Source organism: Melospiza georgiana, chromosome 6, assembly GCF_028018845.1.
Source record: "Melospiza georgiana isolate bMelGeo1 chromosome 6, bMelGeo1.pri, whole genome shotgun sequence".
NCBI classification, from domain to species: domain Eukaryota; kingdom Metazoa; phylum Chordata; class Aves; order Passeriformes; family Passerellidae; genus Melospiza; species Melospiza georgiana.
Window position 1 is genome coordinate 20,978,052 of NC_080435.1, and position 16,808 is coordinate 20,994,859.

Here is a 16,808-nt window from a genome sequence, read left to right on the forward strand (position 1 = left end):
ACATGCAGAGGACCCCACACTGGAGCAGGGGGGTGCCTGAGAGGAGGCTGTGAACCTGTTGGCAGTCCATGCCTGTCCAGGGACCTGCAGACCCATGGAGAGAGGAGCCCATACTAGAGCAGGTTTCCTGGTAGGACTTGTGAACCTGTGGGGGATCACCTTGGAGCAGGCTGAGTCTGAAGGACTGACCCCATTGTTCTGTGGAAGAATGACCCACACTGCAGCAGTACATGGAGAGCTGCTGCCCATGGGATGGACTCACATTGGAGAAGCTCATGGAGAGCTGTCTCCCGTGGGAGGGACCCCAAGCTGGAGCATGGGAAGGACTCTTCTCCCTGAGCAGCAGCAGAAACAACTTGTGATGAACTGACTGTAACCACCATTTCCGTCTCCCTGCGCTGCTGTGGGGGGAGGAGTTAGAGAAGGGAAGGAGGGAAGATGTTTTTGAGGTTTTTTTACCTCTCATTATTGTGCTCTGATTTTGTTAGTAATAAATTCAATTAACATCTCTAATTCAAGTCAGTTTTGCCTGACAGTTTTGGGTGAGGGATCTCTCCCAATCCTTATCTCAACCCATGAACCTTTGTTATATTTTCTCTCCCTGTCCAGCTGTGGAGGCCAGTGATAAGCTTTGGTGGGTGCCTGGCACCCAGCCAGGGTCAACCCACAGCATATCTTCATTCAATTATTCAATTCCCCCCACTGCTCTCCATGCCTTCTCTGCTCAGCAGCCAGCCAGCTGCAAACAGGGGAAGGATCTTGAAAAGCAGGGAAGATGCAGCACATCCAGCCCTGCCAGCAGCCAAAGGCTGTCAGGCCAGGGCAATTTCCATCACATATCCCCAGGAGAAACCATGCAGATGATATCCAGCAGCACAGCCCCCTGTGTTTTCCCTGTTAGCTCTGCTGCTCTCAGGAGGAGCTAAAGCACAGCCTGCATGATCTCTGTGAATGTATTTCTTTTAAATGAGAATTATGGGGAAAAGCTGTGGTTGGGAAGACAGAAGGACAGGCAGGGAAAGCAACACCGTGGCTGTTGCTGCTGCCAGCCTGGATGTGCTTTGGTGGGTAGCAGAGCCCTCACTTCCCCTCTGCTGGGGCCCTCCCAAGAGCACAGGCCACAGCAAAAGCTTATTTTATTAGTATAGTACAAAGATTAACCCTCTTTTCCCCAAAAAAGCTCTCCCATCCCTTTCCCAAGGCAGCTGCTGTGGAAGGGAGTGAGATTTGAATAATACAACCCTGCTGAGGATTTATGAATCTGTCCCTGCTCCTGTCCCAAGATCTGTTAGATATTGATTCATTTTACCTTCAACTCCAAGGTGCTGATCAGCCTGGAAAGTGAAGGCATTATTTATTATGTGTATTAAAACCAGACCTCTCCAATGCTGAAGGACAGGTTTAAAAATCTCTGGGTTCCTTCCACCTTAGAAAACCTAATTTTAACAATCTGAATCTCACACCATCCTGTCAGGGCTCTGACACTCCCTAGAAAAGTTGCTGTGGCAGGAATGGATCTTAACAGTGGTCCAAGATTAATTTTGTGACAAAACATAATGTCTGGTCATATAACTAAATTCTTACATCCGTGGACATCAATGCACTGAGTATCTTCTGTATGAAGTGCACCTCAAGATTCACTTCCACAGCATTTTCAGATGCAGCTCAACAAAATATTCCTGACAAAGCACCTCTGTCCACCCTCTATCCAGAGATTAGGCTGAAAATTAAACCCTGAGACACTTCCTGAGTGACAGCCACCCACTGAGGCTGAATAAATATGAACCTTTGGAGGAAGGTGCTACCACCAGGACTTCAGAAGCTCTTTCTGACTCTTTATGACTTTTATAAACTCTTGGTGACCTACCTGGCAATCCAGAAAAGTGAACTGTCTTCCATCTGTGGCATTTCAAAATTCTAGCCTCTGTCACCTGGTATAGACAAGAGTCAGCTATAACCAAACAAATACACACAGTGGAAGGTGAGTTTTGTTAAAACTGCTGGGAACTGCCTACATGGCAACGGTTTAATTAACTGTTCAATCAACTGTTCAATCACATTTCCAGCAGCCCATTTCCATTTCTGATTCACACTTAAAGGCTGGCAGGACACTGGGCAATTCCCTTTAAAAAGCTGGATAAGCCGTGATTTGCTGGATACAAGATGCACTGAGATAACTCACAAACACATTGCTCAGCTGCCCAGAGTTGGAGTGTGAGGACAGGCTTGGCGAAAACAACAAAAACAACAACCTTCAGAGGGAACCAAACTCCAAAGAAATCAGCTCTTTCTGCCTGCTTCATTCACAGATGGCACAACACAGCTCTGATGTGTTAACTTGTCCCCAGAGTGACGGATGGTGACAACTCTGAGAGAATGACCTGGTGGGAGCAGTCAGTCAGCGCAGCAAGGACTTGGGCTTGCACCCAAATAACTCCAGAAGCAGCCAGAATAGGAAAGCTGCAAATAGGAAAGGAATTCTGCAAAGCAACACACATGGGATTTAAGGAGGTTTTAGGAATCAGCACCTAAAACGCTGCTTGTGCACAGATGACTTTAAGTGCTCATGATAGCAACCCCTCAATGTGATTGGTGTCAGGTTCCCAAAATGGAAGGTATAATCACATTGGAAGGTCACAGCAGGAAGTTTCACCTTCCAGTGGCAATATGCTAAATCCTAACTGTTTAATGGCACTAAAGGCTTTTTGGTAAGAACAAAGTTGTTCCCTTATTGTCCATTTTGGTGGGTTTGGCTTGACTTTCTGTGTGCAGTGGCTGCACACCCCTTGCCAGCCTGCCTGGTGGGGGGGATGAAATGTCTGCCTTGCAAAACTGAGAATCAATAGCTCATGAACACCATGAATCAGGATGATCACAAAAGAGAAAAAACACTTCTTCCATGTACCCTCTGATTCATTTTGTCCAAGCCAGTCCAGCAGCATCTGTTCCCAGAGCAGGCAGAGGGGACTCCACAAGTGACAAAGCTGGAATGGCAGGCAGGAAGAAGCTGAGTTGTGCGCTCCAGTCTCACAGTCAAGGCCTCATGGTGGTCGTGGTGCTGCCTCTGAGTGGTGGCATTACTTGAAGGTGGCATTGAAGGCCCTGCCGATGACGAGCCTGCGCACCTCGCTGGTGCCCGCCCCGATCTCGTAGAGCTTGGCGTCGCGCAGGAAGCGCCCCATAGGGTAATCATTGATGTAACCGTTCCCACCTGCCACACAAAAAAAGCCACAAGTCACTCCTAGTCCCTGATTTCAGGGTGGGACAGCAGAGGGAAATGTTCTTGCACTGTGCTTGGCTCTGTCCAGCCATCAGTGACTCACCCAGGCACTGGATCCCATCCAGGGCCACCTGCGTCGCACACTCTGCTGAGTACAGGATCACTCCGGCACAGTCCTACGGGACAGTCACAAAGGGACAGTCAGGAAAGGTGTCACCTGCCCATCTCCAGTCCCCGTGCTGCCCTCATGCTGCCATCACTCTGCAGACACCTGCCAAGAACCCTGAACTACTTGAATACAAAGCACAGGGACAGGGAGCTCCAGCAGTGTTCCTGTTACTATAGAACACTCACAGCAGGTCTGTAAAGGTCACATGAAGACAGAAGAAGGAAAAAAATAAAAAGTGCACCAGAGAAGATGGCTCTCTCACAAAGGCCCATCAATCCCCCAGGAGACCAACATGATTTGCTTTGGGATGCAGGGATCTGTGATCCCACTGTTAAACACTCAGCATCCTCCTCCAACCGAAGCGTGGTGACAGGTGGAGGTGACAACACCTCTAACAACTGCTACAGCCCTTACAACAACCAGGACATCTGTCTGGGCTTCCAATAAACACTTACTGATGCTGCTAAATCTTCTGCCTTGTAAAAGGAGGTTTGCTTTTAATTTGTGAGTGAAAAAAGGTACTTTAGGTGTGAGAAAAGGACCCTTTGGGCTGTGGGGACTTTTTGTACAGAGGGTCCCCCCAGCTGAGGCTCTGGGACTGGAGGAATTGCCCCAGGACACACAGCCCAGGGAGGAGTTGAGCTCACCTTGGCATTGAAGTGGCCCTGGTCACAGGCTTTGGCCACGTTGTAGACGTACTGCCGGCAGGCCATGAGCCGCGTGTACATGTCTGCCATCTTGCCCTGCATGAGCTGCACGGCCCAAAGACAAGGGACATTAATTAGCAGGGGTGAGGGGAGCCACCCATTCCCCAAAATACCTCAGAAGAATTGGACACGGGAGGAGACATGGACCCAGCGGACATGAGGGAGCTGGAGGTTCTGTTAAGCCACAGACCCCTAGATATCAGCTACAGTCCCACATCCACCAACAGCGATCTCAGGGTAGCAGGCTCAGAGATCTTTCCGCCTTCTCACCACATCACAGCATCCCAGGATTCCCTGAGCTGGAAGGGACCTTAAAGTTCATCCAATTCCATCTCCTTGCCATGAGCAGGAATCTTCCACTACCCCAGGCTGCTCATTACCACATCATGCAGCCCCAGCACAAACAGCAGGTGACCTCCTCCATGCAAAGCCCCCACCACAACAAAGCTCTCCGTCTTCTTAATTTTAAAGAGAAAAGAGGACAATAAGTCCCAATTCCTTTTCTGCCTCACCTGGAAGTGACCAATTTTCTGTCCAAATGCTTCTCTGACATGCAGGTATGGAATTGCATGGTCAAGAACAGCTTGCATGAGCCTAAGAAGAGAAGAGGGAAAAGGGAAACAGTGGAACTATTAATTAATAATGATTTACCTTTGGAAACGTAACCCAAGGCAAAAAGGTCCTCATAGCTGAAGTGATATCCTGCTGTCTTCCTACAGATCCACTCAAACAAGGTCAAGAATAAAATCCAAAGGTCCCATATTTCTCCCCAGTGCTCATTTGGGACATCCTGTGAGAAGGTCTGACCTTTTAATTCAGGGGACTCAGATTTGAAGAGTTTTCTCATAACCACAGCCAGGACAGTTGGTGCTCCTCTTACCTCCAGAGGCCCTCAACTCAAGGAATAACAACCAATACCATAAAAAAAAAAAAGCACAGGTAAGAAGAAGAAGGGGAAAAAATCCTCCTCATGCTTTGTGGAAGTTGATCTTTCCACAAGAGGATTAGCCCAGAGAGACCACTCAGGAGGACAAAAGGACTGTGGGGTGCCAATGATTACTGGGGAGCTTAAGGATTGAATAAATGAGGAACAGACCAGTTTTGTAGTCTCTAGATAGTGTGTTAGATTCTAAGGAATTGATAACACAAATGTGCTGGTTGTTCCCTGAGTAATAACATAGGGATACACAAACCAGCCACTGGGGACTGAAGCAGATTTATATCTCTGGAAATTGTTTTTATCAAGACTGGTAATTTCCAAAGCATGCTCTGGAGTGACAGTGGACACTGGCAGGCAGACTTGCAAATGTTCTCTCTGGCATTGCTTCTCTCATCCCTTGCCCCTCACATGGGGCTTCACAGAGATGCTTTCAAATTGGAAAACCACTACATGAGGAGCTGAGAGCTCAGGGATGAGAGCTCAGAGCACATTTGAGTTAGCAGTGGCTGCTGAGAGGGCCCTGAACACCTTCAGGAGAGCCCAGTTGAGCAGCTGTGCTGGTGCTGGAGTTCTGTGCTGGTTTTGACTGGGACACCCAGCAGCCACAGGACCTCCTTGCACCTTGCTTCCTTCCCACATCTGACCCAGCCTTTTCTCTCCTGCTGCCCCAGTAACCCAGTTCTCCATCCAGGATCCATCCTACCAAGAGCTGCAGGCCCCAAGGGATCCTCACCAGGTTTGGCAATCACCAAGGACCCTTCCGGCCTTACAACCTACAAAAGGTGACAATCCCTTACCCCAGGGGGCCCCCGGACAGCACGAGCCTCTCCAGGTCCAATCCACTCATCAGCACATAGACTCCTTTGCTCAGTGTCCCCAAGACATTTTCAGCTGCAAAGAGCAAAGGAAAAGTGATTTATTTATGCGTAAAACTCAGACAAGCTGCTCACTGAGGGCCTGTGTTCACTGGGGAGAGGAGCAACCTGGGCCAGTGGAAGGTGTCCCTGCCCACGGCACGGGGTGGGACTGGATGAGCTTAAGGTTCCTTCCAGCCCAAACCATCCTGGGATTTTATGAAAAATGACTGAATAGCCTGAAAAATTTCCTGGAAAAATCTGTTTCAACTTCCAAAGCCAAAGATTAGAAGGAGCCAGAGTGCCAAGTGCATTAACTTCCAACACTGCAGTGATGTGCTTCTCCACGTCATCATCCTCTTTCCACGAGAACATGCTGTTCCCTGTGGATGACTCCTGGGACATGATCAGAGCACCGGGGCACTGGCCTTGATGATTTCAGGGTGGAGGCATCCAACACAGTTAGAAATGTTAGGTTTCAGCTGAAACTCTTCCACTTTAGCTTTTGGAGGTGTATATGGGGAGCAGGAGAGCTCCTTGCTCTGCAAATGTGCAATCATTATTTTAATGATAAGACATCTTCTCCGTTTGCTCTAGAAAGGCTGGAATTTTTCTATCAACAAAAATTGCCACTGGAATAACAAATACTGCTATTACAGAGGCCTCTGTTGTGCTTACAAACAAGGGAAAGGATGTCCATTTTCAGGCCCTGGCCCCAAAAGAACTCAGAAGTGTTACAAAGCCTGCTGGAAAGTCTCCAGTGAAAAAACCTTTAGCGCAAAGTACCTCAGCTCCATACAAGACAGGATCTCTAATGGAAACAAATTTCTTGGAGAGCTTCAGCAAGGCTTTGGAGTAGCTGTGGTTAAGAACTAGGTCCATGAGGGTGAAGAGGGTGAAGGGAGCAAATGATGTGCTCCCTTCCCTCCAATCCAGCAGATTGCACTTTTCAGTCCCATCAGCTCCCTCAGAGGCTGCTAGAGAGAGATAAGCATCTGCAAAGCCCTCCAGGTCACAGGCTGAACGTGTGTGCAATTAGTGATCCAATTTATCTGATCAAGAACACAGGAAACCACCATGATTTGAACCCAACTCACCAGGGACCTTGCAGTCTTCAAAGATCAATTCACAGGTATTAGACCCTCTCATTCCCAGCTTATCCAGCTTCTGGGCTGTCCTGAAACCTTGCATTCCCTGCAAAGTCAAAGCAGCAAAAATATATTTCACATCTTAGTTCTAACAGACTTAAAAAAAATCATGAGATATCTGTGAAATTCCCCTGACCACAGGAACACGTGTAGGGTGCCAGGAGGGAGATAAAGTGACCTAAGAACAAGACCAGGTCTAAGTGCAAGTGCAGAGAAAGCAAATGGACAGAGAAACACACACATATGAACCCCATGCACCCATTTTCTAATGCACATAAACAGCAAATAAATAAGTTATTTGGACAGCTGCCCACACAGGCTCTCCTTCCAACAGCAAGGGTTGGAAGCTCTGCCAGGAACTGAACTGTTCTAATAATGAAGTTATGTCCATCAAAAGGTTTACTGATCTCAGATTCCATTTTATTGAATGTTCCTTTCCTGTCTGAAAGGCAGAAAGTAGTTTGTCTTTGAGGAAGAGGCAGCTATGGAAGGAAAACCAGCTGACTTCCAAATGAGGCTGTTAAGGTGAAGGATTCTGCTTTAAAACCCTGTGGGAATGAGTGTCCCTACCCTCTCCACGATGAAGGCAGTTATGCCTTGGGAGGCCGGGACAGCGCTCATGTCGGTTTTAGCGTAGACGATGAGAACGTCCGCATCCGGCCCGTTGGTGATCCAGAACTTGTTCCCATTCAAAACAAAGAAGTCTCCTGGAAGCCAAGAGATGAAATCTGTTAGCTCATGACAGCAACACTGCTATTTCCACTCCATTTATTCCCTAACAGGCTTCTCAGAATCACTTAGGTTGGAAAAGACCTCCAAGATAATCAAATCCAGCCTTTGGCCCATCACCACCTTGTGAACGAGACCAGAGCACTGAGTGCCATGGGCAAATTCTTTTTGAACACCTGCAGGGATGTGGCCTCCAGCACCTTCCTGGGCAGCACAGGACAAGCTTTACCTTTCTTGTCTGCTTTCAGCTTCATGGACACAACATCAGAGCCAGCATTTGGCTCGCTCATGGCTAAGGCTCCAATGTGCTCCCCACTGATTAGCTGGAAGAAAGGACAAATATTAGCAAAAGATGAAGTCCAGCAGCATGGTTTGTGTTCCCTCTTTAGCCCCCTGGCCTGTTTTCCTGCACTGCACCTCCACAGTCTCTGCTCTCCACAGGAACTCAAACAAGAGCTGCAATTCCCAGCACAGCCCGAGCAAGGAGCTCCCTTGCACTGCACGAAGGAACAGAACCAAACCCCAGAGGGATGAGAAGGGTGACTCAGCTCTGTCTCAGCTACACAAGCACAGCCCTGCTTGCACAACACATGAGGAAGGTGCCAAGGAACCATGCAGGCAGCCATATGCCTGTCCCCAGCTCCTGCCTGGGCTTTCTGCTGCCCTTTTACACAAACAGGAGCTGGTGAACACAGAAAGCCAACGAGGAGGTGAAGAGGGATGGGAAAGTTCTCTGCAATGTTCTCATAGCACAATACCCCCACACTCACCCCACATCAGCAGATGGACCCTCCTCCTGTGCCTGCTCACACCAGGCTCTGACAGAGCTGTTGCTTCTGCCTCACTGTTATTTCATCCTGCCCTTTTCTCCTTGCCTTTTTTTCCCCCTCCCTGTGTACTTTCATCCATCTTCTCCTCCTTTTGATCTCTACTTTTTAAAAAAAAAGACAACTCAATGCTTAAGATTGTTCAACCAATTCAATACATCAGTGCATTGCTACAGAAGTCCCCATGAAGTGCTCAAATCTAGTTAAGCACATTTAAGTGCTCTGTCAGGAGCCAAAACAAGTCAGAGCTGAAGTGACTTCATATCTCATTGAAAGACAGAGAATGAAGCATGAAAATACACCTGAGGAAGGAGGACAATTTGGGGTTACACATTTGCAGGCTGCACAGTGCTTTGAGGAAGTGACACTGTACTTTGCATGTTGTTTAAATCAAGTTTCTTGTGCTGATAATTCCACTGATAATCTCAGTAGCTGGGATTCAATGTGCTCATTGTTTTTATATGCATTTAAAAACGGAAATCTAATTAATGCACTTCTGAGTTGCAACATCAATGCCCCAAGTGATGATGAAGTTTCACATGTGGTTAATTAACAGCCAAACCAAGCATTTAGGCAGTGAGAAATGGAGAAAATAAAATAGAAAAGCAGTGACTTTCATTCAGAGATCTTAAAGTAATTTGGGAATTTGAAAGAATATTCTCCAGTATCACCTCAAAGCCTCCCTTAGTAACACAGCTGCAGACAGCTGGGCTGTGCTGCCTGCAGACAAGGACACGGGCGTGGGATGAGGTCAATATGGATTAATAGGATAAGAACTGACAAGCCAGAGAAGGGCAAGTTTGGCATGTTCAGTATTTCCTAAGCTTTGGTCACTGAAATCTGCTGCTGCTTAAGATGTCATCCTTGCAGCCAGGGCCCAAAAGCTTTGCAGTGCTCCCCTACTCCAGGCACACACCTTGGGCAGGTACTTGTGCTTCTGGGCCTCGTTGCCGTTGCGCACGAGCTGGTTGATGCACAGGTTGGAGTGGGCCCCGTAACTGAGCCCCACGGACGCTGACGCTCGGGAGATCTCCTCCATCACCACCACGTGGTCCAGGTACCCCAGGGCAGAGCCACCGTATTCCGCTGGCAAGACAGGAGAAAGCTCATGTTACCCACCACGTGCACGAGATCCCAGGGCTGGGCTCAGTCTCCAATGAAACCCAAGACACTGAGAACGCCTCTGGGTTTGACTGTTGCCGTCCCTGAGCTGGGCACTTCTGGCTTTCCCCATCTTTTCTTAATTCCATTTTTCTCATCCTAAAGTCACAGGGATATTTTGTCTTTGGCATAAACCATAGTTGACTCGTATAACATAGTTTATATGTAGAACATGCACAAGGACACATCTTGAACATGCTACTGACATTGAGTAATAATGAGTCCTTCTTATCACCCTTAGTATTGTCACAAAGATTAAATCACCAAGTTGCAACCTCCTTAAGGTGAACAAAGGAACACAGGCAAGGTTTGTAAAATCCATGTATGTTTGCCCCTAAACAAGTGAGGAATTATCAAACTGCTCAAAAATGTGACACTAAGGACGTCTACAAACGTGCAGGACACCAGAATTTTGATGAGCGGCCAACTGAGAACGAGAACGATCCATAAATCTAATTTGTCACTGACGAGCACGTAGGTTTCAAGAGAGGATAAAGTGAGACAGAGCAGCACTGAGACTCCAGCTAGGCACATGGAGTTGAGCCTAAAACTAATAGTAAAGACTAAAATCACAGAATAGAACAGGGAGAGAGAAGGCAGGTAAAAAGAGAAGGCTGAGAAACGCGCAATGGCCTTCAGGAGGCAACAGCCTACATAAACATACACACATGTACCTCTAAACACATTTATAGACACACAAATACAGTCACCTCCCAACCTAAAAGCTCTATTCTCCAGGTAGGAAGCAAGTGGTTGTACTGCTAAGAGAAGCACTACAACATGAATGCCAAGGAGCAGCTAGGGAGATAAGTTTGGAGCACTCACTCATCATCAATGTGGAGGCTGCAAGCAAGAGCAACAAGGTAAGAGCAAATCTCTGTCTGTGCTCAAAGTGACCAAAGGGCACAGCTCCAAGGGGCTGCTGTCCCAAATTCCTCAAATTAACATCACAGCCACTGGCATCACACACAGTCTTTGCTCCCATGTCCTTCATTTTGACTCCTGCTTCTATCTGCAGGGCACTTTATCCTTTAAAATCTCTCCCTACCACAAACCCAAGTTTAAGGGTTTCCTATCAGTATCATAAAAGATGGGCTTAACAATTTTTCATGTATGCCAAAACAAGAGGGTTTTTAATTAATTCCTATATAATGGTTGGGTTTGGTGCTTTTGCCTCAAGAAAGGTGGGGTAACTGTGAGCAGCACAAATCCAAGACTGCTTTGCACTGCAAGAGGAACAGGAAAAATGATCCTGCCAGACATCTCCTCATATAACACAAATCATGGTGTGTTCAAATGATGCTGTGCTTTCAAAGCTGCTCTTTGTACATGATATGCCTGTATTATCATTCCATGGAAACAACATATTTACATTTCTTCACTTTGCACTTTATAAAACAAACGGAAAGTTACAAACACCACAGTTATCTTAGTTTTAGGAAGAAAACAAACAGCACTGTTATACAAAATGTGCCCCTAATAGACTTGATGCACTGGCACCCAAACATGCCATCTAATTGTGTACACCCTCCTAAGATTCCACATGATCTTTACATCCTAAATCCCACTCTCCTCCAACAAAATCAACATCAATAAAGAAACACGCAACTCCACAATCCAAAATAAAGTGAAAAATCCTGGGCATAGGAGGGTTTGAGAGGTAAACCTTTGAGGAAATCAAGGACAGGACTCGTGAGGGAATGGCTTATTTATAGTGTGGGAAACTGCTGTAAGCCTCAGGCACAACATCAAAGAAGAAAGAAGGTAAGAGTGAGGAAAAACAGGAGCAGCAGTAAATGGGGAAGAGGAGAGCGAGAAAGCAGAAATGCAGAGTCTTTCAGCACTGAAAGCGAGGCAGAGGCATTATTCCAAGGCATTGCTATTCAGCTGGATTCTGCAGAGCCTTTGCACAGCCACATCCAGCAAACAGACTTTTCCATGGGGAAAGAAAGGCCCCATCAGCTGCTTTTCTCCACTAAGGGCTTCTCCTCATTACCCTGCCTTGGTGCATTCAGCAGATCACACTCATCTGTAACACTCATCACAACACTTTTCACTAAACTGCTCAAGGCTGAATAAGATTTCCCCTGATTTTTTTCCGACTGGTTGGCTGTGGTCACTCCCCATTAGTTATCACAGCTTTTCAGGGCATTATTTTAGAGCCTTTAACTTCTCCCATTACAGATGGATGTTTGTTCTGGGATACTTTTATCTCTAGCTCTCATTCTTCAAAACTTGCTTCATATTAGAAAGGCACAAATACATTTGAACTACATATGTTACATCTGGAGAAACCATTTCTGAGCAGTGCTTTTAAATTGTGAAAGGCATTTTGTCTAACAGTGAAAAAGGATCCAAAGTCAGAGAAGAAGAAAAACAGTTGAGAAAGAGTTTTTTTAAATGCAAACATGGGACAAAATGGATGCTGCATCACAGACAATGAAGGCTGTTGTGAACTGGAAAGTGAGAGTTTTAGTGGTCTGTCATTTGTTTGAAGTATCACCCATCAGAAGGCAAAAGATCAAAAGAAACTTACCAGGGGCTGTGATTCCCAGAACTCCCAGTTCTCCAAGTTTCTTCCAAAAGTCCTACGAATACAGAACATGCAATCAGCCCAAACTGGCAGTCTGGGCATCAGCACAACAAGTTTCCCCAGGGAGTTCACTGGACACATCCATTTATCTGCGAGATATCACAAGAATGAGGCAAACACAACCCTAATTCCAGTTCCTCCCCCAGTGCAGCTCCATTTCTCCAGTTGGAACTGAGAAACCACACAGATTTAAGGACAGTAGTTATGCTACACACGGGAGGAGTTTGTGGAATTCAGTGAAAATTCACATGCCTAAATTTAAATCTGGAAGGACACCTCCTAAGATTTAACTCTCTGACCACTCCAATGAAATTTTTTGTGTAACAGCATAAACTATCCATTACCAAAACTCTGGAAATATGGAGCTATGAGATGGCACTTTAAAACCCTTCCAGTAAAACAGGAGCTGGCAACAAGGAAGCATCCTCGGGGGATATAAAAAAATGGGAATGCCACAGCCATGACAAAATGCAGTAGCAAAGGATGCCGTCACCAGGGAGGCACACGTGTCGTGGTGGGGCATCTCCCTGCTGCTCCTTTCCTCTGCTATGTGGTGGACACATAGGTGAGTGCTCCTCACGTGGCCTTGGTGTCCAGCAATAATTATCAGAGACTTCAAAAAGTATAATTCAATAGCTCTGGATGACATCTGGAATGCCAGGCTAAATTTATACACTTCACTTCAAAGCTGCACATACATCCCTGGAAATGTCAACATCAGAGCTCTAGGAAATGCTGGCAGATGTTTAGAGCTTTTTGAGTCTTGTGGAGCTTATAAAAACCAATAGTCAGATCTCTCATTTCCATCAATCACAGCATCCTGTGGCACAGGATTTGTTGGGTTTATTAGAAAGGCAAGTTTCAGCATTTGTACACAGTATTTTCACAACAAATCTGAAGAGGAAATTCATGTCTGAGAAAGGGACTGAGCCAGGAGTATACAAAGCACACTTGGGGAAGGAGCCAGAACAGACAGGCAGTAATCCCATGATAAGAATCCAAACGAGACCATTATCAATCTTCATTATGAATATTATCGCTGGGTTCTGCCCCAGGTTGCTGAAAGTTGGTAACAAATGCTAAAACAGGAAATCAAAAAAAGGTTTTCTCTGTGGCTTTTAAGTTTGAAAAGTTAATGCACATGTTCCTGTGGCGTGGCTTGGGATTGTCTGGACTAATGTAGAGATCAAAGCCCAGAGAGGCTTTCAGAAGCACACATGGAATACTTGCCCGCATGCCTTTGAATTCATTTTCCTGGTCAATCTGTTGGGCCTTTGGAGCCAAATGCTCTTGGCAGAACTTTGTCATGGTCTGTCTAAGCTGGGAAAAGGAGAGGAGAAACACATCCATTACATCTCAGCAATATATTGCCATCTTCTTCCCCTGGTCCAACCCTCCCTCATCATGCCGCTCCAGCATCCCAAACCCAGAAGCTCAAGACCATAAGGAAATCCATGGTTCAGGTAACTGGCTGAAATAACACATCAGAGAGTAACTGCTTTAGTCTTTTATAAAGGACTTCATGTACCTTAGTCCCTCTCAGCATTTAACCTTAACTCTACCCTGACATGAGAGAATGTTTGGAACTCCTGCCTGCACTGGGGTTTCAGGCATATTTTTGGACAGAGAACTTTGGAAGCTGATGAACTGAGTTTATAATGTGCCAACCCATCCCACAGCTGCTTACAGCATCATTTAATGGTGTGCAGATGCCTGCAATAAGCAGGGATACTGATTAAAACATGTTTGTGTCTCAAGCTAGAACTACATTACCTGCCTTCCTACCTTCTACAGTGGGGAAATTTGATAGAGCCAGGAATGTTCATTGATCCAAGTGTTAAAAACTTAATATTTTTCTAAATTTTATACTCTGAACACTTATATGTATGCTATAGAAGTCTTTAAGCATACTAACACAATGTATACAGTATCTCACATGTTTTTAACAGGAAGATTTAAAAACTTGGTCTTGATCTTATGGTAGAATTGAACAATAGTTTTTTTTTTTCTTTTTGGTTTCTTATTTTCACACATTAATTCTGATGAAGCAACAGTTTTAGAGACTGAAACACTGAGCTGTTAAACCAGAACCTGTATAAGGGGCAGGAACAACAAACCAGAATACGCCCACATTCCTCTGTCTTTCTCTGACTACCAAAACCTAAGTATCCTCCTTTTTACAAGAGAAGATATGTTAAATTTCCAAAGTCACACAGACCCTGGATTCCAGTACTAGCAAACAAGCTTTTTCTCCATTGCTAGATTTATAAACCTAAAGAGAACCCCAAAAGACATTAGATATCTTTCCACTGTGACAAAGCTGACTGCATTACACTTGGGCAAAGAGCTTAAAATAAATTAAGACAAGCTTAAATCATAATAAAAAATGTCTTAATCAATTAGAGATTGAGGATGAAGTCAGACAGGCAGCCCTGGCACCCTAAGCCAGTTTATAACAGTTATATTCCCTTTAATTCACAATTTCACTAATATTACTGGAGATTATTTCTGATGTTTTTTTTTCTTTTTAGCTTTTCCATCAGACAGATAGGAACACGATGAATATTTTGCATCTTCTTTTACATCTGCTGAATATAATAGTACAAAGAAATGTCAGTTTGAGCTGATAAGGCCATAAACATGAACACAATCACGGCAAGGAATAATTCTGCAGCAAGAAAGAAAAACAAGTTTATTTTGCACATCCATGTGCTTGCACCATCAGAATTGTCTGGAAAGTGAGGCTGTAGCTCCAGTGTTTCACTGGCAGGAGCCTGTGTGGAACAGTCCTGGGAAGACACTGCCCTTCACTCCAAGCCCTGGGCAGAAGGGAATACATCTGGAATGGTCAGCACTTGGCTGCTGCTGCACACAGAACACAGCAAAGCTAAGGATCATAGAACACTGAGCTGGAAGGGACCCACAAGGATCATCAGTCTGTTGGAAATGATGTAACTTTCCTAACTAATGTCTCATTAGCTGCTTTAATTAATTGTAAGCATGCCCACTTGTAGTCAGCATTAGTTAAGCTCCTTTTTCACAGACACTTACTTTGATCATTAAATCACTGAAACCTTAGGTTTGCTAAAACTAATCCTGACAAACTCCAATAAATAAAGCCTAAGGAAGTTGAAGATTGGACAGCTGAGATCTTAAATTTATGGCCCTTCAAAGATGTGTTGAAGTAACCAGAAGACAGACAAGACTGAAGCCTAGAAAGCTGGAAACCCTCAATTTGAGAAAAAATTATAAAAGGACTAAAGAAAGTCAGCCAGACAAGCATGAAGAGCAAGAAATCAATAACCAATAGAGGACAGAACACTAATTAATAAAGAGAATTATGCAACTCAGAACCAATAAACTTTGGTTTGCTAAATATGCGTAAGTGAAAAAGTTTTGTGTCTTGGGATTGTGTGGATGTCAGAACTTTGTCAGCCACACAGACATGTCTTGGACAAGAATAAAATAATGCCTTACACACTAACAGTAAAGACAGCATAAGAGTTTTGTTTTTCCTAGTGTTTTCAGTAAAACGTCCAACCCCCAGCTCTGTACAGGAAACCCCAACAATCTCACCCTGTGCCTGAGAGCGTTGCCCAAACGCTCCTTGAACTCTGGTAGCTTCAGGGCTGTGATGATTCCCTGGGGAGCTGTTCCAGCGCCTGACCACTCTCTGGAGGAAGAGCCTTTTCCCAATACCCAGCCTAAACCTCCCCTGACCCAGCTCTTGCCCTTCCCTGGTTCCCATCACTGGTCACCAGAGCAGAGATGTGCTGCCCCTGCGTGTCCCCTTGCAGCACAGCCGCAACCTGCATCAAGTTCCAAGAATGATCCTAAACCTTCATATGCCACATTGGGCAGGAGAGCAAGCCGGGAGAGCTCCAACATTGCATTTGGGAGCATGTGGCGCAACCCCACCGAAATGTTCCTTGGACGATCACGTTTCTGCCGATTATCGCCTCTCCGGCAGGCCGCAGGCGGAGGCCGGGGCCGTTCCCTCGGCGGTGCGGCGCTCCGTGCCGAGGCCACGGCCGGGCCGGGCCGGTCACCGCCGCGGGCCGCGTGTCCGGGGCCGCCGCGCCCCCGCCGCTCGCGCGGGGATTGGGCGGCCCGGCCCGGCCGCGGCCAATGGGGGCCCGCCCGCCCCGCCACACCCCCACGCGGCGCGGAGGGGCCCGGCCCGGCCGTACCTGGCGCTGCTCGGCGCTCAGCCCGTTCACCGTGTCGTCCACCGCCAGCCCCGCGCCGCCGCGCCGCGGCACCGCCAGCGCCCGCCAGCGCCGCGCCCCGCCCGCCGCGCGCCCCAGCGCCGCCGCCGCCATGGCCGCTCCCCGCCGCAGCCCCGCGCGCAGGCGCGGCCCGGCCCCCGAGCGCCCCGCCCCGCCCCGGTGCCCGCCTCCCGCGGCTGAGCCCACGTCCTTGGAACGCCTTTATTGAACTATTGAACTAAAACCCACGGA

General features: G+C 46.7%; 1 protein-coding gene across 2 annotated transcripts; it reads right to left on the reverse strand.

Moving 5' to 3' along the window:
• Positions 1-1,323: 1,323 nt before the first annotated feature.
• On the reverse strand, positions 1,324-16,670 carry IVD (isovaleryl-CoA dehydrogenase). Of its 2 annotated transcripts, none has more exons than XM_058026991.1 (12): positions 16,539-16,670; positions 13,579-13,668; positions 12,292-12,343; positions 9,511-9,680; positions 7,997-8,090; positions 7,609-7,745; positions 6,988-7,084; positions 5,834-5,927; positions 4,609-4,690; positions 4,037-4,141; positions 3,324-3,396; positions 1,324-3,211 (listed from the first exon to the last, which is right to left on the reverse strand). In XM_058026991.1, the coding sequence occupies exons 1-12, from the start codon at positions 16,668-16,670 to the stop codon at positions 3,078-3,080; spliced, it is 1,260 nt and encodes a 419-aa protein (XP_057882974.1). In that variant the 3' UTR covers positions 1,324-3,077. The 2 variants fall into 2 exon arrangements, with proteins under 2 accessions (XP_057882974.1, XP_057882975.1); XM_058026992.1 differs by lacking the exon at positions 16,539-16,670 and adding an exon at positions 15,925-15,991.
• Between the last annotated feature and the right edge of the window lie 138 nt (positions 16,671-16,808).